This window comes from Elaeis guineensis, chromosome 14 (genome assembly GCF_000442705.2).
Source record: "Elaeis guineensis isolate ETL-2024a chromosome 14, EG11, whole genome shotgun sequence".
In the NCBI taxonomy this organism is placed as follows: Eukaryota; Viridiplantae; Streptophyta; class Magnoliopsida; order Arecales; family Arecaceae; genus Elaeis; species Elaeis guineensis.
The window spans coordinates 54,433,055-54,456,914 of record NC_026006.2 but is presented as its reverse complement, the minus strand read 5'-3'; the positions used below and the strand labels follow the sequence as shown (position 1 = coordinate 54,456,914).

Genomic DNA, 23,860 nt, shown 5'->3' with positions numbered 1-23,860 from the left:
TTATTTGCAACTTCTGGGCCTGTTTCGATGTCCCATTCCCAATGCATAAGATATAATCTTTCCAAAGTTGCTTAGAAGTTGAAGGAGGCTATTGTTCTCTGAATCCTGAATAACCATCTTATGTTGATCCTTCAACAGCCTTGACCTTTTACTCAGACAACAAGATACAAAACCCCAAAGAAACAGAAGCCCCTTCTGGTTTATCTACATCCACTGTGAACCATCCGTAGAAAACAATATCTAGCAAAAACAATATAGGCAATCAAATTGCCACGGTAGGTCCAGATATAACAATCATTGGTCCATGCAAACCCAGATTCCACCACATATCCATCAAACCATAAACTGTCTGCAGTGAGAAGATAAGTCCTCTTACACAGGTGACACTCCAGCTGCTTCAACTATACCACACACACCAAACCCACCGGGTGAAAAGAATGGTCAGCTCTTTAAGATTGTATCGGTGGACCAACATTAAATGTTTCAAACTTTTAGCTATAAGAGATGATCTACAATTTTGATAATATTATAGATCTTTAACTTAAAATAAAATTTTACAGCAACAAACTCTACAGTCCCAATCAAGAATTCCAGTCTTATATGCATAAGATGTTCCTAACGAATCCATTTTACCCTCCTAGCTGACAGCTAAACAGTATCCGCAGAGGAGCTATTGGGGTGCTGAACCATGAGGAAGTGGTGGTGGTGGTGGTGGGGGAAGCCCCATATTGCCTCCTAGAGCCATGCCAGGGACCCGAACATCCATCATTCCAGGCTGCAATTACCAACTCAACAGCATTAGCTAAGAATGGATTCATCCCACAAAATAGTTGGGACACAGAATAGGTCATAAGCAATGTCGAATCAGCTAATAACCTGTCAAATTTCATTTACCAACTCAGAGGGAATAAATGATTCATTTTGTACCTGGTAAGCATTTAATCCTGGAATTGGTCCTATTTGCCCACCTTGTGGCCGGTTAAACATGCCACCCACTGGAAAATTTTGTAGTCCAGCTGCATTCGTTGCACCCTGAATATTTGTTATCCCATTTGAAAAACCCCCAACGGGAGGAATATTGCTGGCGTTAACAGGCCCTGAGTGCATCTGATTAAGGCCCATCATGCTTCCTTGTGGCATTGGAGAGAGCATCTGATTTCCTGAACCTTGCATCACCTGCAACAGTAATGAGAGTAATTAGTTTATGTGGACAGACAATGTTTATAAGATAAGAGACATGAAATTAAGTGATGTTTTACTCCCCAAATATTTTCACAAAACCACACAATAAGCTCTCTTATCACAACATACCATTCATCTACCAGCCAAGCGTTGCATTGATAAATCACATACTTGCATATATGTCCCATAAACAGTTGGCTTTCAACTTTCAGATTACAGGAAACGTAGGAAATTGGTGATGAATTCTAATGCATAAGATGATCTAAAAGACATGTGAATTCTTGAATCACCAAGGAGTTACACATGACCATTGGATACATGGGCAAAATATAATGCAGCAGCAAAGGCGAAAAGAACAGGTCAGCAGGCACTAAATCTTGCACAAATATGACATAGCAAATAAGAGAGCAGACCGATGGTTTGGAGTTTTATCAGAACAAAAGCAAAACTGAAATATTTTGGATTCATGCAGAACCCATTCAAAACTGCAGTCACTTTCAAAGTTCTGGTCAAGACTAAGTTATGGCCAGATTACTGTACATTGGCCAAACTAAAAGACCTCTTTACTTCTTTGAGCTTGCTTGTACGTTATAAGTTAAGACTCAATAAAGTTTTTTTTTTTTGGGGGGGGGGGGAGGGGGGGATCATGCTCAAGTTTTACAATTATGAACTGCACACAGGTTTGGTTGTAAGCTTCCACAAATATGCAAAGATTTTGAACTACGTTGTAACCTTGCTGTTTCAAATTGATGCCACTAAAAACTTGCAAACTTTCCTTAAATCTTGTAAAATGAAGTAAAATGAATGAAATTTACAACTTTAACAGTTCCAAAAGGAGGGAACAGCAAAATGGAGGCAAGGTTCATAAAATGCTAGCTCAAAATTCATTGAAGTTCACAATATGATATTTTAATTAAATTTCGACACCAAAGGAATAAAGGATTGTAAATAACTAGAGATGTTTACCAATTAAAATAATCATCTAACTAGGGCCTAGGATAGAGTAGTACCATTGGATTAGGCAAAGGTAGGGGCAATGATGGAGCCATTGACGAAGGCAGGGGCATGGAACCAGGCATTGACGAGGAGATGGATCCAAGAGGTGGCAGCTGCAGAGGTGGAGGGCGAGGTCCATGAGGATGCTGAAGAAGTGGCAAATGTGATGGCGGCTGTAGCTGAGGCAGGTTCGGCGGAGGAAGTGGCAGTGAAACCATTTGCTGTGAAAATGGCATTTGTTGCTGTTGAGGTGGGGCTTGCAGGGGAATTTGCTGAAATGCTTGCTGCTGCCCAGAAGCCAAAAGAGATGGATGGGGACCTGGTGGAAGAGGAGGTGCGCCGCTAGGAAGAATACCCGGAATAGGCTGCCTCTGCTCTCCCTGATCTGACCCATCAAGAGATGGAACAGATAGTGGCATTGCAACTCCAATACCTGGAATAGTTCCTTCATTTCGCGACAACCCAGCAGCAAATGGTCCTGGAGTCGGTGGAGGCTCTGGAACTGGAAAACCGCTCGCTGTACGACCAGCAAGGATAGCATTTTGATCACCATGACCTAGAAATAACAAACATAGAAAATCAAGTGTAACTTTTCTGATCTTCAGATAAAAAAAAAACAGCTGTTCAAGAAATACAAAGAGGTTGCTCTATTTCTAAAAGAAAGCTACTAGTATTTTAGATACAGCTAAACTGAAAATAGAATGAATGATAGACTGCATGTAAACAATAGTGACTTGACTCTGACCAATTGTATATTTATCTCGACTGGTATCTCCAGGCCTGTTTCTGCACCAAAACTTTGTTGTGTGATCATTGCTACCACTGCACCAAAACACTTACAGTCAGCAGCAGATTAACCATAATGCACACAGAAACATTTATATGGTGAATAAAAGTTTATAAAAAGATATATTACAAATCAGACCAAAGATATACCAGAAAACAGTTTAGTACAAGATAGTGTCCACATTATTGTTTGCATAAACTTAGCAAAAGTAATTTTTTGGTAACCAGAAAAGGCATTTTTCTGCAAGTAGATTAAATTTTAGTGATAAAGTAATGACACTTAAATGGAAAGGAGAGACAGTAAGTGATGATATCTTGCAAAGAGTTTATGTATGTGCGTGTGTGTACGTATGTATGTATGTATGTATGTAAAACTGACAATACTTATGAGCTTAAATGTGAATGAAGGCACCTAAAAAGAAACAAAAGCAAGAAGATATAGTTAGCAAAAGCTTGCATGAATGAGTCAAACATCTAGTGCAGCATAGACTAGATATGGCCTCCATAATGCATGCACCAGGTGCAATTGGACCACGTCAAACCCCACGGTGGATAACACGCCACGCTACCCCTTGTATTTCACCAATTCCCGATTGCGCGCTATCCACCGTGCGTATTCTCCGGGATTTGCCCTGGTTCGCTTGCACCTGGTGCATGCAATAATTTCTCCTAGATATGCCACACCCAACATGGCATATGAACGTTCACCCAGACCCTACTGTTTAATTACATACATACCATATCATAAACAATGAACCAGCAACAAGAAGAGGTACATCTCATGGGCATTTATTTCACATACAATAACTGCTCAGGAAAAGAAACAATACTGCATTAATTACTAATCAAAGTGAAAACTCCAGGAAAAAAATACTAAGCAGCCCAAAAAAACAAGAGATGGAAGGTATCAGTATCAGCTATACAAAAAATGCATGATAATGTCACATGGTTAAACCTACAAGTAACAAAAATTAAATGTGTTATTTATAAAAGGAGTAACAACATCAACAGGCATCTCTATGCAAAAAATAAAATGAAAAATTGATATGCAGAAGGAAACCAATAACAGCAGCAAAAGCAATCAAATCAATGAGAATACCTGCAAAGTAAATAGCCAATGGGATGCCAAGCTAGATCCCAAACACTGTTATCATGTGCCCCAGGAATTTCAATCTGAGGAGTTTCATGCCTACAAAGAATAGTCAATAGCAATAACAAGAGAGACAACACAATGCAACAATTTCAGAATTAGAGAACTATCTTCCATATAGAGTGGACAGATAACAACAGCTAGTTAAGAATTCAATAGATAACATAGATCAAGAGCAGGTGAATAATTAGAACTGAAGAATAATGGGATGTTTTATACGAGCTTTTGCCTCTAATGAATCGTGCAATAATAACTTGTTATATAAGCTAGAATACGTGTGGATTAGGCAAAATGCATAACAAGTAAAATGAATGATGTCATTGAGGAAGGTTTACCCAACAAGCCAATGAAAGATGGATCCATCAAAACTCCCACTGACAAAGTATTCTTCGTGAAATGGATGCCATGCCAGAGCTAGCAAAATAGAATTCCAAATGGTAAGTGTAAACTACCGCAGCAACAACATAAATTAAGATAACATACTTTTTCAACCCTCACCACCTACATGCATCAAATAGTATCATTACTTCCTGTTTCATAGTGAAAAATATATTTCATGCATCTTAAGATACATTATCTTTAAATGCAGTAATGACTAAAAAACTAAAACCAGACAAAAAAATGAGACAGCACCTAACTTTAGCCTTGAGGATGAGAAAAATGAATACATTCACAGCAAAAATTGGTTTTACACCTGAATCAAATTCCACAAAACTACTTTCCAGTAATATATCATTCCATGTCCCAGCAAGCTTAAATTTAAGGTTATATTTTGCACTCTAGCATGTTGTATATACTTATAAAGGGAAGAAGTCATTAGAAATGATATCTTATTTGTTCATAGAAAATAAGAAAGGTGTATTGCAGTATAGCTGTCATATATATTGCACCAACAATAATGTAAATTTCCAAATCCAAATCAAACTATATTTTTACAAACAACTTTGTGCCAGTGTCCCTCCATGCACGATCCAAGCTGCAACTATGAAATGATAACAAAATAACAAAAAAGATATCTAGAAAGATTTAGAGAAAAAAAGTAAACCATTCACTAACCAGTCACATCCTTGCTATGTCCACGAAATGATTCAAGCTCTTTCATGGATCTAATATCATAAAGCTGAAATCAATAAACAAAATTTTATACTTAATTAGTGTAATTAATTTTTCAAAAAAAAGTCTAAAGAAGAGACAGTACAAGATATGCTTTCCTTGAAACTTATTCCATGTCCCAAAAAACACATAATATAGGAGCTTCAAAACACACCGTAACTAAACAAAAAATCAATTAGGGTCATGGTATAGGAATTTCTATCAAGAATGTAATACTAAACCAATTAATTTACAATCTTAACATGTTGAATAAGAATCATATCATGTTCTTCTTCACTGATTAAGGTTCTAAAATATGGCTGTGAGCAGCCAAGTTGCCACTGCATAGCACCTAGGCAACTCGTATTTTTAGGTGGAAGAGGGGGAAGAGAAGGGCATAGATAGATGGTTATAGCAGAGTGGGAAAAGGAGAAGCCAAAGGAAAAGGTGGAGAAGAAGAGGCAGGGTAGGAGAGAGAAGGAAGATGAGATGGGGTATAGCATAGTACCCAACTTGAATTTCTACCTGACCCACATATCTGCCCAGGCTGCTTAGGCTTAGGCCAATCCCACGAGATTTAAAACCTCTACGTGGATAACCATTATTTTCTGGTTGCTTAGGCTTAGACTTAGGCCACGTAGTCCATTTGCAAGGCAACCAGGGGACACATGAATACATTGCCACATTGATCGCTTAGTAGAAAAATGATTCCGATAGATCCAGAACAAGTTTTCATTATTTTCATTTCAAGACCATTGCCGCCACACCCTCTTAAAGAACATGCCAACACTTTTATCTCATAAAATTCATTCAATTTTATTTACATACATATAGACACATGTGTGAACTCATCAGAACTTATTTATGCATAGTTTTTTCCTTCTATGTGCTTCTGTTTGCATTGATTCATTGGTGTTAATTCTTCTTGCAGCTTAAACTGCTTAACAATTTATTTTTGTCTTGAATATTTTGATACAGACAAAAACATCTTTTTTGATGAATAAAAAAAGGATTCCTGGGTGGTTATCATAAATCACAACTATAGAGCAGTCAATAAATTACAGTCGATGTTGCTATATACAGAATTATTATGTAAAATATCTTTTAAATATTGTTGTATCCCCACTATATTTATACCTTCTAAAAAAAATGTTTTATCAGCATATTCTAAAAAACACTGAATCTATACTTCATATATGTGTCCATGACATCCATGTTTTGTAGGAAAGGCCTAGAATGTTGCACGGACGGAATCAACCAATTGAAAAGAAGGTGACAAAGATGCACCTTAATTATCTGATCTTTAGAAGCAGTCAGCACCCAGTTGCCATTTTGATTCCATTTGACACAAAGTACAGTATTTTTGTGACCATGGCTGCAAATAAAATGTATCATTAACCAGAACGCATGCTTTTCACATGCAAAAAACACGACAATAATGAACCTGTACTAACAATGAACAGAGTTCTCTTCCTGTTTTTGAATCCCATAGTTTCACAAGATTGTCTTTGCCACCTGTTGTAGCACATGCAAGCAAAGAAAAATAAATGACGTGGAAAATCTTGGAACATGAGAAAACCATTACAAACAGAACAAAGATAATAATAACAGACCTGAAACCAGTAGAGATTTTGTTGGGTGCCAATCAACACTCTTGACATCCCAACCATGGCCTGTCTGAGTTCAAAGGACATATAAAGGAATCTTAGGTTACTTATGCAAGTTCCAATCACATAATTAGTCATCTCATTTACCAGCAAAAGAACAAAACATCGTAATGGCTTTAAAGTAAAAGGGGCCATAAAATTAAGAGAAGTTTAATGAAAAATGTAAGCAACAAACACAAAAAAAGGTACTCCAGTCTCCATGTACAACTGATATTGCCAAAACATGGAAACTACAGTATATAATTATCTTGTGAAGCTCAAAGTCAGGAAGTAGACAAAAATTTTGAAGGAAAAAAGGATCCTCTTTGCAATTTAAGGATAGTCAGAAAATGTAACTACAATAATTGTGGTTTGAGTAGGAAAGAAATTTCTAGATACCAGTATCTAGACAATTCTGTCAAAAACTCCAATTGAGACCTAATTCATAAGCTATGTCCAAAAGTTATATGGAAATCTGATCAGCAGAGAAAGATACATACAAGTGTATGTATATGTTACAGTTGGAACAGGACCGAGCAGGGTTGGGTTCCCATGCAACCTATGCCTGCCAAGAAAAACTTTTTGGGGCTTTAAGTCACGTCACGTCTATGCCCGAAAACTTTTTGTATGGATCAAGTTGAAGCCTGACCAAGCCCAAGTCCAGCCCAAATAGGCCCACTTGGCCCAACCCATATAAACCTTTCAGGCTTTAGACCATGCGTACACATAAAAAATTTTTGTGGGTTCATGCCCAAGCCAGAAATGAGCCCGAGTCTGGCTTGAAGCGCAAATAGGCCCTACCTGAGTTTGAGCCCCACGTAGTGGAGGATGGAGGCAGAGGAAGAGGCCGAGGGGATGGAGGACATGAAAGGTAAGAGGAACAATTTTGGGGGGGGGGATGCGTAAGTGGGAGAGGAGGACTAGAGAATTGGGAGGGGGAGAATGAGAGATAGAGGAGGGATTTAGAAAACCTAAACCCTAATCATTCTAATCTAAAGGTACCCAAATGCAGAAAGAAAGATTAAAGTATCTAATCATATGAAAAAGATTAAGAGACCTTAGCAAGATGCTGCTTATAAAACCCTAAAAATCAAAGGGCAGAAAACAAATGAGGTAGAGGACTAAATCCTTAGGATCCAAGGCCACTATCAAAATTGAGCAAATCGAATTCTTGGCTGGTGAGGTGATTGTTGATCTAGACAGGCGGCCACCTTTCAAAACCTACAGCCAGGGTTTTTCGTACCATGCTGAACTGGCCGGTACATTCCGTATCATATCGGACCGGCAGCAAACCGGTACGGTTCGGTTGGTAAATTCGATACACCGGTGGTACCGGAAGGGAAAGAGAGAGAAGGTGAGAAAGAGAGAGAGAGGAGAGGGAGGGAGGCGGGAGCCGTCAGAGGCCAACGATAGCCCACTACGGCCGTCGGAGGGCTTTCGAGCCCCATATCACCTGATAGGACTTTCAAGAGAGCGAGAAAGAGAGAGAGAGCGCTCGCCGAGGGGGCCGACCTACCGGACGGACACCGCCTCCATCGCGAGGCCTTCAGTGGCCAGTGAGCCCACGCCGACCGGCCTGAGGGCAGTCGAGTGGGAGGAGGGCCTCCGCGGCTCCGCCGGTCCGCCTCCTTCGAAACAAAACAGGGCCCGTGGGGTTTTTTATTTTTTTTTGGATTTAAAGACGTGAAGTCGGCAACCCAGTTGCAGACTTCATGATTTAAAAAAAAAAAATAATGAAGTCGGCAAGTGATTGCCGACTTCACCTGTTCACTGGTTTTTTTAAAAAAACCCGTGAAACAGGGGCCGATGCCCCTGTTTCACGCCCGCGGCACCGCTCGCACGGACTGCGTCGTCGGACGGCCACTACAGCCAATCGGACACCGTCCGACGGCCCCGCCCCCTCCTTCCCCTCCCTCCTTTTCCTTCTTCCTTCCTCTCTCTCTATTTCTCTCTCTTTTTCTTCTCCTGATTCGACTCCTGTTTCCTTCATCGGTTCGGCACGGTACAAAATCATGCCGAACCGTACCGTCGGCCGATACGGTAGACGGTACCGGTTCAACAAACCTTGCCCATAGCCCAAGTCATCGTGGGCCGAACAGATGGATCATGGCAGGTGATAGAGTGAAGCTTTGGGTGGGGAAGGGAGGCATCAACATCAATATTGCCATCCTTGTCTCTGCAATTATCATCTTTCGGCTCGTAGTCCACCACCTCCATGTCCAAGGCCTTCACCACCATCAAAAGAGAGAGGAGATGGAGGGGAAGAGGAAGGGCGGGGAGTGGGGATGTACTAAAGGGAGGGGAATGATAGGACATGGTGATGGTGGGGACAGAGTGGAGAAGAAGGGTGGTGGGAGGGGGATGAACATTAGGAAGCGGAAGGCTAGGGCAAGAAGAGAGGGTAAAGCTGGGGGGCAGGGGAGGGGGGAGAGAGAGAGAGAGAGGCAGGGAGGTGAGAGAGAAAGCGTCAGGAAGAGAGGTGGAGATGGCAATGCATAAGGGGGAGGGGCGAGGTAAAGATGGAAGCATGGGGATGGGGGGTAGTGGGTTAGGATTGGGATAGGGCCACGTTGGGCTTGGACTATGTTGAATCTTAATTTGGCTCCACAATTTAAGCTTGGGACCTCCCAATCCATGCCCAAAGCCCAATTTGAAGTTGGCCCAACCCAACAACCCTCGGATCAGCTCGGGCACATTTCCATCCTAGTGTGTGTGTGTTTCCACCATTCTTGTCTTAACTTTGCAAGATTAGTGATGCCAATACAACTTAACAGCCATATATGCCCCTTTGTGAATGCATTGCAGTAGAAAGTCTTGGTTTCCTACTTACATATTGTGACGGAAGGAAAGAAAGTAAAGATCATAGTTGCATCACAAAAATAAAATAAAACTTTCTTTCATTTAGGGGAGGTAAGCAAGCACACAGATCTGAGAAAGTTCAAGCCTTCAACTGAACTAGTTTCTCAGTATTTTCATGACCGTCCCATAAATGCTGATAAAAGCTAAAACTAGATCTACTAAATCAGCCTTTATAACAATGGTAGGATATGTTTCTCTTGTTGAAGTCAGCATTTTTCTGTATCATCTAATGGAGAAAGATGCATGCATGCATGGACTAACAAAAGCCAGTATGCAAAATGTCTTTATTGATTATATGCAGTCTCAACAAAAGCCAACATCGAAAGAAGCCGCCATATTAATAGTCAGTCAAGCAACAACTTTAACTCAATGTTGCATACAGAATAAATTTGCAACATTACCAGTTAAGGATCTCTCCTCTTGGCACCTTGCAAAATCCCAGACCTTTACAGTAGTGTCATCAGAGCAGGAACAGAATTTTAAATCTGTTCTAGAAAAACTGTTGAACAAGTGTTAGCTTCACATGACTTGATCCTCTTTGTACAGAACAGCCAAAAATATAACAGCCAACAAATATGCACCTTAAGTCCCGGACTGATTCTTTATGAGCAGATTTATTTGCCTTGACATTGTTCATGTTATTTTGCCAATACCTAAACAATAGTTGGCAAGCAAAAGATATCAGATGCATGAGAAATAAAAAAGGCCTCACGAATATACTGAGCAATGGTAAAGTAACAGCAGTCAGATCTATCATACAGGGAACTTACTTAATTGAACCCCCATCATCACCACTGACCATCCAATTCTCGTTGTGACTCCAAACCATGGACCTAATAGCATTATCATGAGCCTGAAGCATAAATGGGACTACAAAGTGAGTCAAGCTTACACATGAGCCATGGATAGCTTTCAAGGGAAAAAGCAAATGCCCTTAAATACCTGAAGAATCATTTCAAAGTTAAAAGACTGTCCATTCCAAAGAGTAAATTCACCACTTTGTGACCCAGTTATAAGACGCCGCCCTGTAGGGGTCCACTTTATCCCCAAAAAAAAAGGTTGTTAGATAAAAAATCTTATTTATTTTACACAAAGAAAGCAAAGAGACAGCCCTTCACATCTGAAAGCAAAGTCTAAAATGGAAGACATATAGATTGGCATTTTAAACAAATGATTCAGGATTACCATGCTGATACAAGCACATTCATGTTAGTGTTTATGTACAGAATTTTACAAAACCTAAAGTCAACTCCTTAATATGTAAAGGATGCAACAGGCTCAGCCACTTATCAAAGGAATCCATAACTCTAGAGACTGCAAGGGAATAGCTACCACAAGCAAGGTTTCAAATACTGCCAGAACGGAACAATACAAGCAGAACCGTACCATTCCTGCAGATTCCTGAACCAGTACACAGTCTGTTGGTATGGTATGAAGTCCTGTACCATATTTGGTACCTAGAACCATACTGTTCGGGCAAAAAATCAGTATGAGATCCAGTACCAATATTTGACACATTGACCACAAATAGAAAATAAAGGTAATTGAAATTCAATGTTACACTAAAACTTACAGAATCTAATTAATTCCAAATATTTTAACTTCTTTAACAATGTAAACATTAACACCTATTAGAAAATAAGAATTTATCCACCTAGAAACAGAATTGTGATTTATCCATCCTAATTCATATGGTCCAATCCACTAAAACTTCTATGATCTGAAGGAATTTGCCATCTACATATGCATCCTGGATGTTTTACAGTTACTTATTTACTACTGCTTCTGCAATATAGATCTTTAAAAAAAAAAGCATTATGTTCCTTCTCATACAAGGTGCAAACTAGCCAATCCAATTCAAGTAGTAGGCTGTTGAGGCTTCACTCTTTATACAAAAGGCACAATTAAGCTCGAGTGAGTTTTACAGGCTGTCTTCAAGCTGGGCTCAGGATGCCTTCAAGCTTTCCTTGGTTGCCATATGACCCAAGCTTGAGTGAGCTTTCTACCGAGCTGAGCCCAATTTCTTTTTCCTCACACAAACAAGCAAATTTAAAGTTTAATTGTATTTTTAAAAAAATTTAAAAAAAGTAATAAAAAAGAGCTCCTTTTGGTGAACCAAGCTTGTCACATATGAACGCATTCTAGTAAGTCTAAAGTTTTAGTTACAATTTCACCTAGAAAGTTTAATTTTAGTTACAGTTTCATTCAGAAAGCTTAATTCATCGAATTCATACTGCATAATGACAGCAAAAATCATTAAAAAAATGCAAACACAAGCAGCTGGATGGTTAACTGTTTCCTACAAAGATAAAAAGAGACCAAAACATCTTTCCCAGAAACATAAATTGCATGCACTAAGAAGTCTACTCATAAGTACAAGCATAAAATAAAAAGGGGAAAGGCATAAGAGGTGGAAAGAAACGTGTGCATGTAGTTAGCAATCATAATGAAGAAAATGGATAAAATTAATCAAACTTACCAACACGCGATTAATTGAACATCTGTTTTTGTTCGTAGAGGCATGAACAAATTTTGCAGCAAAGCTTGTTGATGGATTATCAGCATATGCAACTGTTGGTAACATCTGCACTCATAAAAAACTTCAGCAAAGTAAATAAATCCTAAAAACAATCAACATAGCAATAAGTCTTCACAACTAATATTTGTGACCAGAGCCTTCTGGTAGTGTGATCTACTCATTTCTTGCTGCCTCCAAGTTTTTTCTTGCATTCAAACATCATATTATGATCAGTAGTTGAAATATGTTAGCTGCACATCCATGTCCAAATCCTAGAATTAATGTATAATACATGTCCGAATTGGAAACACATCAGACACTTGGATATTTATCATTTTTCTAACTGCAGCTTCTAAAAATTGGTAAGCAAGTGGACTCTCCAATAATGAGTTCACCTACCGTGATAATGGTTTAGATTTGTCCTTTATAGATATGAGAGTTTTGCATTAAAAAATCCACTTAATTATTGATTTTACAAGAAAAGTTCGGATTTTTTTTTATTTTGAGTTTTTGACAGAGTGATCCACATTTAAGAGTCCCTGGATGATTTCACTCCAAGCCAGAGAATGAAATGGGTGATACAATTTATTGAACATTTGAGACACAATTTGAATATATGATCCACTTATTTAGGCTGTGACCTATCTCACACTTAGATCCAGGGGAAATATCATTCTGCAAAACCAAGCAAAACCAAAAAATAAGCGGATTTCTTAATAAAATTCCACCATAGAGATTAGTTTAAAATGTAGGTGTAAAAAATAATTTCAAAATGTCTTTTTTTCTGAAATTCTTAAGCTAATTGAAAAGTTTGGATGAGAAACAAGCATATTAGAAGACCTCAACAAGCAGCATATTTTAATGTTTTCTTTTAAGCAATATGTAAGTAAACATATTTCAGTTAGTTATTATTCTATGCATTCTTGTATCGCCTTTTTTTCTCATGTCAAATCAAATAATTGGACATGTATCTAAATCCAATTCTTGCATCCATGGAATTTGTATGCAACATGTTATTATTTGTTGCATCTTTCAGGATATGTTACAGCTTAAAATTAAGCAGATTGTGCACACATTGAAGGTCCACTTTACACTAAAATAGAATTCACCATGTCACATCCCAATTCAAATAATATAGTCAAAATTGAACTCCACCAAGCAAGCCATCATGGAACTTGTGTTAGAAGACACGTAATTCCCACATGAAATAAGAGAAAGATCTAAGGAGAAAAAATCACAATGACTAGTAAGAACAATACCCCAAACTAGACCTCAAACATGATGATTAGACTACAAAAGCAAGATTGATGCATTGAAGAAATGACATCAAACTATTTACGCATATACTCAGCAATTATAGGAAAATTAAATTACTGACATCCAGGACTGCAGCTGGAGTTGGTTGCAACACAGTTCTGTCCCTTACATCCCGCTGCCACATACGAACCTGCATATCATTTACATGACCCATGAAATAAGTAAGTTGCTCTGGTAATAATAACTCCAGGAAAAGTAATAATTGAGACCAAATTAGAAGGCCTAATAAAAAGCATTCAATGGATCATGCTGACATCCTCCAAAAATTATCAAAGCTAATTCACTATTTGGTTATAAGAGCTACCAAGAAAATAGACCCTGAAAAAGGTCAATGCTTCAGCTTTCTAAACATAGTGGACAATGGCAACAAGCATGAAATCAGTTTTGCATGGGAACAGGTCAAGTTTGGCAACTACTCATATTATTATATTGCTTCCATTTATGTTTTCAATGCACAATGGACAATTGTTCAACCTAGTACCACATAAACAGGCCCTTGTCACTCTAGCATCATAAAAGGATTGGAGAGTTGGTTAAAAAAACTTAAGATGAAGAACCAAAAAATTACACAGTTTTCTACAGGTTTTTCAAATGTTCTGTTCTAATTATTTAATAACTATATTTCCTCTTTCCAAAACCCTAGTTTCCACTATCTTAAAATTAAGTTATCAAGTATGATCAAATTTAAACAGCAGTTTAAATAGGCAGCCATTGAACCACAGGTTTTCCAGAACAATGAATTAACTACCGTACAATACATTTGGTTAAAAAAATACAAGAAAAAAAGGTGGTTTAAAGAGTTGAAGTTCCCCATTCATTGCTAACATAAGGGAAGCAGCAACAAGTTGAAACTCTATTAAATCATTCTGAGCACCCTCTCTTAAATTATACTATAAGTAAGAGTTGATGCTTGACAAGACCAGAATGTGGCTGAGAAAAAAGACATGAGAAAACAAGTTGAAACTCCATTAAATCATTCTAAGCACCCTCTCTTAAAATTATACTTGAAGTAAGAGTTGATGCTTGACAAGACCAGAATATGGCTGAGAAAAGAGACATGAAAAAACAAACACTGACATCTTGACAGCAACTCAAAATCAACAAGGATCAGATAGAAGGTGCTTAGCAAGAAGATATCAACCACATATATGGGTGAAAATTTGAAATACTCTTCTTGTTGATTTTGCCAACAGGTCACAGAAGCAGAAGTAGTAAAGAAAGCTAGCCCTCATCAAGGAAGTTGCTCTAGGAAAATTATTAGAGGAAGATGAAAGACTAAATGATAATAACATCATCTTTATCCCTTGGTCATCCAACAAACTGTGCAATACAGATGTTTATTTGCTGATTATTGAACTTGCTCACCCTGTAAAACAGTTCAAATCCAAAAACAGAGGCATCATTAATTAGGGATAGGGAGAGAACCTATGGGAAGAGCTTCATCAAATTCAATCTAGTATTTATATTAATTAAAACATTCTTGAACAACATCTATATAATCTGAGATACCCCATTGCATCTGCAAATGTGGATATCATCAGAATGCCTTTATATATCACCCCTGTATGGGTGGCATTATAAGGCTGGTAAGCTACTCGGATTCTTGAGAGACATCCGCTACACAGTCAAGAGCAACATCGGCTGAACAATCCCAAACCACTCAGTTTGGGGCTACCAAACCATACCAACAGCAGACCATGATGGTTGTGGCCTCTGGATCGAGCAACTGGCGGAAAGGGAGAGAGACCCGGGGGAGGGGGGGGGGCGGGGGGGTTTGTGGAGAGCAAGGGAGGCAGAGATAGGGAGAGAGCAGTGGCCAGAACAGGACAATGGAGGGGGAAAAGAGGGCTTTCAAAGCCCTCTCTCGGCCTCTCCTCCATGCATCAAAACAAGGGTGGAGCCCCTATATCAAAATAAAACGGGGGCTTCCACTCCTTTTTATTATTTTTTTAAATTTTTTAAGTGAAGTGGCCAGTGGCCCCTAATTCCGACTTCACTTAAAAAATATATAAAAAGGGACGGAAGCCCCTGTTTTGTTTTTTCAAATGCGCTCTCTCTCCCCTCCCTCACTCCTGTTCTGACTGCCACCCTCTCCCTCTCTCTCTCTCCCCCTCTCCCTTCCTCCCTCTCTCTCTCTTCCTCTCTCTCCTTCTCCCTCTCCCCCTTCCTTCCGATTTTCCTTTCAGTTCACACCGAGATGGCATGGCATCGAGGCACACCATACTATCCCACCAGCCAACAAACACGGATGCTGGTTCCGGTACTGCCTTCCTTGATCAAATGGGTATATAGGCTATGAGGCAGAGTTCTTTATCAAGTTTGAAATACAAGGAGTGAACTGCAGATCTCTGATGAATTAATCACATGCGATGTAAAGTTTGATAGTTGACAAAATCAAAAGAGACTTGGAAACTTGTGAAAAAGGAACAAAAACTATAGTGAACACCAACAACAAAATGACTGAAAAACATGTCCCACTATAGGAAGCACTGACTCCCCAAGAAGGCTCAGGAAGAGGAAGAAAGCTTTTGATAAAGCACATATTTCACAGCTCAATCAGGAGCTCACCTTGATGCACATAATGGTATCCTGTTCTGCCCTCTTCTTTTTGTCTTAAATTGGGGATCCTTGTCTGTCCAACTCCTCCATTATCCGGAATTAGAATTGATGGGTGGCTAACACAAAAGTGTTACAAATCCGAGTTTAAAATTATGGTGTTATAGATAATCCGGGTTTAAAATTATAGGAGTCCACCCTCGTTGCTGCATGGACAAAAAATATAAACAGCATGACATGAGATGGCCCCAAAATCAAGCAACGCATCATGTTTCCCACCAAGGAGTTTAAACAAGAATTTTGATCACCATATGTTTCATGAACACTAATCATATCATACCAATTCCCACTAGTACACAACACTAGATTGGTTCCGATGAGTATTATACTGAGCAGCACATGATGAACATGTCTTCAAGCAATTATGTAATTCAAAACTAATTTTTATAAAAAAATAATAATTAGAAAATATGTGAACTTATACTTTTGTCCATGACTTGGCAACATATGACTTTTCAATTGTTACATTTGTATGTTCATAATTAGTGATTTAATTGTAGGAGTAAAGAAAAAGCATAAAATCTTGTAAATGAACCTCAATTCCAAGTTGTTTTATTCTTCTTTTGATGTCAGAATTGGAAAAGGAGAAAAATGAACAAAGCACCATTCTACCATTGATAAAAATGCTCGAAAACTAAGGTGCCACTGAGTATTTAGCCTTAAAGATCACTGGCAGCCTAGACTAGCTTGGAGTGAACTGTATCAGCATATATTTGGTTTAACGTGTTGGATCAAAGGCCAGTTCAGCCAATATGATAGGTCCATGGGGAAACCGCCAAAAATCAGTTATCTGGGAAATCTAAAACCAGCACAAATCAGTATAGACAAAACAGAATTCATCCACACCCCCATGCCCTCTTTCCCTTCTCCACTCCTTTAAAGTGGAATCATTTTATATGTCATAAACCCTAACCTACCAACCAAATTCAGTAGGTGGGAGGCTTGTGAAGTGTTGCATAGACCCTTCAACTTTCATGATTTTCACAGCACCAGACATGTTGACATTTGGATACGCTTTACCACTGCAGAAAACTGCATACCCAACAATGGACTAAAATCCCATGTACAATGCCCATTCTAGTCATAATATTTATCGTAATATGAAATACACAAACAAATCTTTATAGCATTACTCAATGAACCTTTTAAATAATAGAAAATCCAATTTTTGAGGAGCAAGCTTAAAGTTTCTCACTCAAATAAGGCCACGTTAAGTCAAGAAAGATTCACATCATCATGAAAATCCACTAAATTAAGATGGGAAAGTTTCCATCATGATTTAACAGCAGCAATCCCTAAAGCCTGAAACAAAAACAATTGGCTCCTCAATAAAAGTTGATGAATTTAACTTCCTTTGGCAAATAATGAATCCGTCAATTCCTTGAAGAATGTAAGAAATCCATAAGATAAAAGTATATAAGTATATGAAGCGATACATGATAGAGAATGTGAGCAACATATGCAAACCATCAAATTCTAAGAGTTGATAATCAAAATTTGTAACATAACTTTAGAAGTTAGAAAAAACAATTAGAAGATATTACCTGCATATATCGAACAACTGTGCTGGTGTAGTCCACTGCTCGCCGTTGAACAAGCTTTCGCATTCTTTTAGCAGCAAAACTGTCTCCATGGGCTGCAAATATAAACACAGAGCACACCGTATAATAGCAAGAAAAAGAAAAATCCTAATTTAGCGAAAACTGAGCTAGCAATATACAAACATCGCAACAGCAATGAAATTTACAATTGGCATCCTCACCCCTGTAGAAATAAAGATTTACCGATACAAAAAAAAAAAACTGCATTGAAGCGGGAAGTTTAGCTCACAGTGAAAAATTGAATTTATCTGGAACAGAAAAACAATACAAGAAAACTAGTTGATGATAACTAACTGAATAGTCATTGAAGATAAGAGCACTCCCAGGACACCCGAGGAAGTTATACACTAGCCTATTTTGCTTATAACCAATTCCAATGTCTAGGTATTCATGGTGATTAAAATGCATGCATTTGAATGACAAAAGTAACAAAAAAGTGAATGAAGACTTTATGTTCGGTAATTAGGTGAAACCATTAACATTGTGGAAATAATTTACATCAATATCCCATTGCTCATTTTTCATCCTCTAGCCCTTGTTCTTGCAAATGAACAGAATTTCCTGCCTTATGAATTGCCAGATTCCATGGTTAGTCTCTTGTCAATGGGTGATGCTGTCCAATTTGCAATAGAGTAACGTTCTAATTATCAAAAACTTGGTAACATGTCATGCTTCTTTACCCTAAGGAGAACAAGTACTGAACCCAAGGGTGTTTTTGTTGATAAAGCAAGTGTCTATAGAGGAGCACCAGTTGGGTTTCTTTTAGGGGTCAGATGATGTATGCTACCCAGGCATGATAGAAAGAGTACAGAGACTGGTGCCCACGGGCTACAGATGCCATGAGAGGCCTTTCCTATTATAGTAGACATCTATCGAGGGGTTTAACCTAGGGAAAGCAGGCAAAAAAAGTAGCCTACGAAGAAAAGACAATTTGGACTCTGTAATAGAAACCCAAGAAAATAAATGTTAAATTATCAATCTGTATCCAACATCATACTATTCTATGTGCCATTGACCATGCGTTTGGTTGAGATCATGAGAAGATGGATGGATGAGATTGGAAGGACGTACGGCCTTCATCCACCGTTTGGTTGAAAAATTTATAGGGAGGATGGATGAAAAAGGAGTTGTCCATCCATCCTGACCCATCAATTTGCATTCTCCCAATTTGGGAGGATGCGAGGAAGGATAGATAGAGCATTAATAGATGGATTTTTGCATTGATAAAATTATCCCTCATTAATTTTTTTGACAAAGTTATAATATTTTTTTATTTTTTTATTCATATTATTTATATATCTTTTTATATATACTATTAATCATATACTATTAAATTTTATTACTAATTTTTTTAATTACAATATATAATTTTGATAATTATAATTAAATTATTAGAATTATCTTCTATTTCTCTATTTTTATTTACTATTTTTAATTAACTATGTGTATAATATTAATTAACTATTTAAATTAAATTTTAAATTAATTAGTTATATATATAATTAATTTATAAAAATATTTGTTAAATTAAATTAAATTAAATATTTATATAATTATATATTATAATGACTATAAGTTTATATATTGTTTACTTCTTTAGGATAAATAAGTGTTATAAATTGATAATAATAATAATTTTATCCAAGAATAGTCTAGTAAAAATATTATATAAATATCATCTATCCTCTCTTTCATTCCTCCTATATCAAACAGAAGAGAGAATCATTTCTATCCATTCTTCTATGTTTCACTGAATATATAAAAGGATAGATGGAAGATCCATCTATCATCTCCCTCATCCATCCTTCCTTCTCCATCCATCCTTCGTACCAAACAGAAGATGAATGATAAACAATGTACATGATCTCATGCAGCATTAGTATTGGTGCATTTTGGAGCATATAGGTAGAGTGCACTTCAATACTAACAATCCAATTGCTTTTAGCTTTCTGTGTGTCATGCATTAGTTGTTAAGTCATGCTCAGGGATAATGTTAATAGGCCATGATATTTCCCAAACAGCACATGGAGTACTTGCATAGAAATTCCTCATGCAATTCCAAACAGAGGCCTTCCAATAAGCTGAAAATACTAGTGGATTAGATTGTTTTGCAACAAGGGTATTTTTTATCATGTGTATTTACCTCAATGAAGTTGGATAGCAAGCTTTTGAGTATCAAAGTATAAACTCCTAGACCAAGAATAAACCGGAACAACTAAGCCTTTATTGAGACCAACTCTTAAGATCTCAAATTGAAGTCCATGATCTACCTAAACCGTCCACATCCATACGCTACAACGCTCAATCTACAAACTTTCCTTCTGGTGCAACAAGTGCCGCACAATTCAGAACATCAACTCACCTCATCCTTACATCAATTTTTTGCTTTCTATTTTCAAAAAACCAAAACCACCCAAAATCCACATCAAAGGACTTGTAAAACATGCAAATAATAACAAAGAAGCATTTCAGAGTTCAGTAGATAAAAACCACATCTACAAACGAAACTAAACAACAAAAAAAGCGTATAAGCAAAGCAGGAACAAAACGTAAAGGAAAAAACTATTTTTAAAAAAAAAATCCTTCCTCTGGATCGTACCTTCGTAGGGAGGCGGAGGGTGGGGGTACTCGGGAGCGAGATTAGTGGAAGACGCCGAGGGCTGGCGCATGGGCGGCCCTCTGGGGAAATCCCCGCCCGGCTGCTGCTCCCCGTACATCATTGCTTGGCCGGGAGCGGCCTCCAAACCCTAAACCTAAACCCTAAAGATAACTACGGCAGCGTGGGGTCTGCTCCGCCGGAAGAAGGTAAGCAGGAGAGAAGCACGTGATACCAGGGGCTTGGAGGAGAGAGTCCCGTTACTGAGGGGTCGACAAAGATCAAGCGAGCCGATCTAATATTTTAATAAGCATCAAGTTCGTCTTGCAATTAGGCCGGGTTGAGCCAGTTCATTCGGTTCTGAGCCAAACCCGAGCGGATCCACTGAGATCTAGAGATTTTCCAAGTCCTTCATTTAATAGTTTTAATTAATTATAAACAAAATACCCCATCAATGCAAAAGAGATAAATTTAATACAACAATAAAAATAAGATATAATTTTAAATTCTGTATCAAAGAATATATTTAAAATATATGATGTACATAATAAGTTTTAGTGTTTATGGGAGAAAACTTGATAAACTCTAATGAAGGAGATCTCACACTAAAGAGTTATAGGATTCTGTTTTTTTTTTTTTTTTTTGAACATTCATGTTGATTGAAGATTTTTTTTTATTTGAACAATAAATGTTAGGAAGAGCCAGAGTCGTTGAAAATAGGTTTATTAAATATCTATATAATCAAGGTTGTTTTCTAAAAGGAGGAGATGCTAAAGATCTTAAGGATCCATTTCGTCGGAATTATTTTGGTATAAAAAAATAAATTTCACATTAGATTATCATGTTTGATATTAAAAAGGAAGAGAAAGATGGTAAAAAACTTGATGGATCCTATATTTATTTCTGGAGAGAGAAGATAGAACAAATACTATGAAGGATTGGTATTTGATAAATTTTCGAATGGTGGTAGTCTATACTTGACAGAAATTAAAACCGCATAAGTAATCATTGAATTTATTGTGATGTCTTCTCAAATTTATTTAATAAAGAGTTTTTACAAAAAAATTAAGATGAAAATAATATCATGAAAAGGACTATGTGACTATAGTCATTACATAAAAACTGATTGAAGATGATAATATGTGATGTACATAATTAGTTTTAGTGTTGACGGGAGAAAATTTGATAAACTCTAATGAAGAGTTAGAGGGTTGCGTTTTTTTTTTTTTTTTGAGCATTCATGTGGATTTAAGATTTTTTTTTTTTATTTGAACAATAAATGTCAAGAAGAGACAAAGCCATTGAAAGCAGGTTTATTAAATATCTAAATAGTCAAAGGTTATTTTCTAAAAAGAGGAGATGCTAAAGATCTTAAGGGTCCATTTGGTTGAGATTATTCTGTTATGAAAAAATAAATCTCACATTAAATTATCATATTTTTTATTAAAAAAAAAAGATGGTAAAAAAATTGATGGGTCTTATATTTATTTTCTGGATAGAAGAGATAGAACAAATACCATGGAGAATTGGTATTTGATAAATTTTTGAATAGTAGTAATCTATACTTGACATAAATATTTTCAATAAAACTATGTAAGTAATCATTAAATTTATTATAATATTTTTTTAAAATTTATTTAATAAAAAAATTTTATAAAAAAAATTAAGATGAAGATGATATCATGAAAGGAGCTATGTGACTATAGTCATTACATAAAAACTAATTGAAGACGATAGTATTGTCATGATATTAAAAAATTATATTTTTATATAGGATTATCTCCAACCAAATGTAATAATCTTCTTTCGGTATCATTTTTCAATGTAATTTTTCTATGAACCAAATATAATAAAAATTATTTTCTTCCACAAATATTTTTTTAGATAAATAATTCTTAGGAATCGTCAGATTACTCCATAATCTGATGCACCCCAACCAAATAGATCCTAATGGTCAAAATATTTTACCTACTAGGTTTTTAAGCTATAAATAATATGGTAGAGTAGTGTCCTAAATTATGAATTACATGGTTCCCTTAATGATGTTGCATGATTATTTTTGTATCACTAATATTCTCTATAAAAATGATATTCTATCTAATTTAGAAATAATACAATCTTCATTAATTAGCAACAATAAAAAAAATTTACATCATTCTAAATGCTTGAATAAAGAGTAATAAACTTGAGGCAAGGATGAGACTAATCTGTAGACGAAGGAGAATATTAAGGCCCAAAATAGCTAATAGTTGTAAAAACGAAGTGCTAATTCACAAGCTTGCACGAAATGATTTTTTTAACTTTAAGACTTTAAAATTAGAAGTTAAGAAGAAGGTACGTGGGCAAGCAAGTAGTATTCCTTTGTAGACCCCAAATGGCCGGACCATTATAGGCCCTCCAATGGGTGTCCTAATCGCTTCTTACTCTTTCCTTTGTCCTGTTCATGGCCATATTATCGCCATTCCTATCCTAGTAAGCTAGTCCTAAAAATCTACTATTATAAAGGCTTCAAAGGAAGAGTATATATTACATTGCTATGAGTAATTAGATGAGGAGGAAAGAGTGTAGGGCTAAAGATGACAAATCTTGATAAATCATAACTAGCTAGAAATCAATGGTTTATTTCCAACAAGGCTTCGGCATGGCCAAAGCCAACTCAAAGCCAAGTGTAAAAAGTAGTATACTTGTAGATTACTCTTATCTAGATAGATAAGTTCATCTAGCAATCTTCTCTAAGGACTCGTTTGATTCATGAGAAGAATTTTTTTTTAATAAAATAACTTTTTAAAAAGTTACTTTCTGAGAAATTATTTTTTAAAAATAAAATTTTAGTATATTTGATTGATTATGAAAAAATGACTTATTACAGAGTGGCTTATATTTGGTTGAGCACCAATTTTTCTAAAAAAATTATGTAAAATATCTATCATACCCTTAATAGATATAAAATCATACCTTTTTACTTCTTAATTTTATATTAATAATATTATTATATTTATATTAATATAAATATAATATTAATATATTATAATATAACATTATGTTATAAGAATTTATTATATAAATATAATACTAATATATATTATTATCATATTATTATTATTATTATATAGATTAATACTAAGATATATTAATATTATATATTAATATTTGTGTAAGAAGAAAAAATGGAGATATTGATGTATATCACTATTCGGTATTTTATTCAAACCATCCATTGATATTTTACAAAATCTTAGCTATGGATCTTAAAAGAATATTTTTTAAAAAAAAAATATCATTAATTCATGTGAAAAATTTTAAAATCCATCTTCCTCATAGATGTCTGATCAATACATGAATTATAATATTAGAAGTATTAAATATTATATTATTTAATCTTTATTAATTAGAATTTGATGCTTTTTAGTCTCTTCTGCAAATAACTAGGAGATTGAGTCGAAGCCCAAGAAGGCCCAAAATCAAACCTAATTCAAGGTCAAAATAAAGTTCAAAAGGAAG

The 23,860-nt window shown here is 36.4% G+C and overlaps 1 protein-coding gene across 1 annotated transcript; it reads right to left on the bottom strand.

The window, feature by feature from the left end:
• Positions 1-464: 464 nt before the first annotated feature.
• On the bottom strand, positions 465-20,623 carry LOC105057634 (flowering time control protein FY). The gene is made up of 18 exons (XM_010940296.2): positions 20,363-20,623; positions 17,707-17,798; positions 13,608-13,676; positions 12,191-12,295; positions 10,654-10,749; positions 10,482-10,564; positions 10,293-10,364; positions 10,113-10,210; positions 6,820-6,879; positions 6,661-6,721; positions 6,494-6,581; positions 5,171-5,234; positions 4,450-4,528; positions 4,064-4,153; positions 2,924-3,000; positions 2,193-2,734; positions 928-1,176; positions 465-775 (listed from the first exon to the last, which is right to left on the bottom strand). Exons 1-18 carry the CDS (start codon positions 20,481-20,483, stop codon positions 671-673), a joined length of 2,151 nt encoding a protein of 716 aa, XP_010938598.1. The 5' UTR covers positions 20,484-20,623; the 3' UTR covers positions 465-670.
• Positions 20,624-23,860: the final 3,237 nt, after the last annotated feature.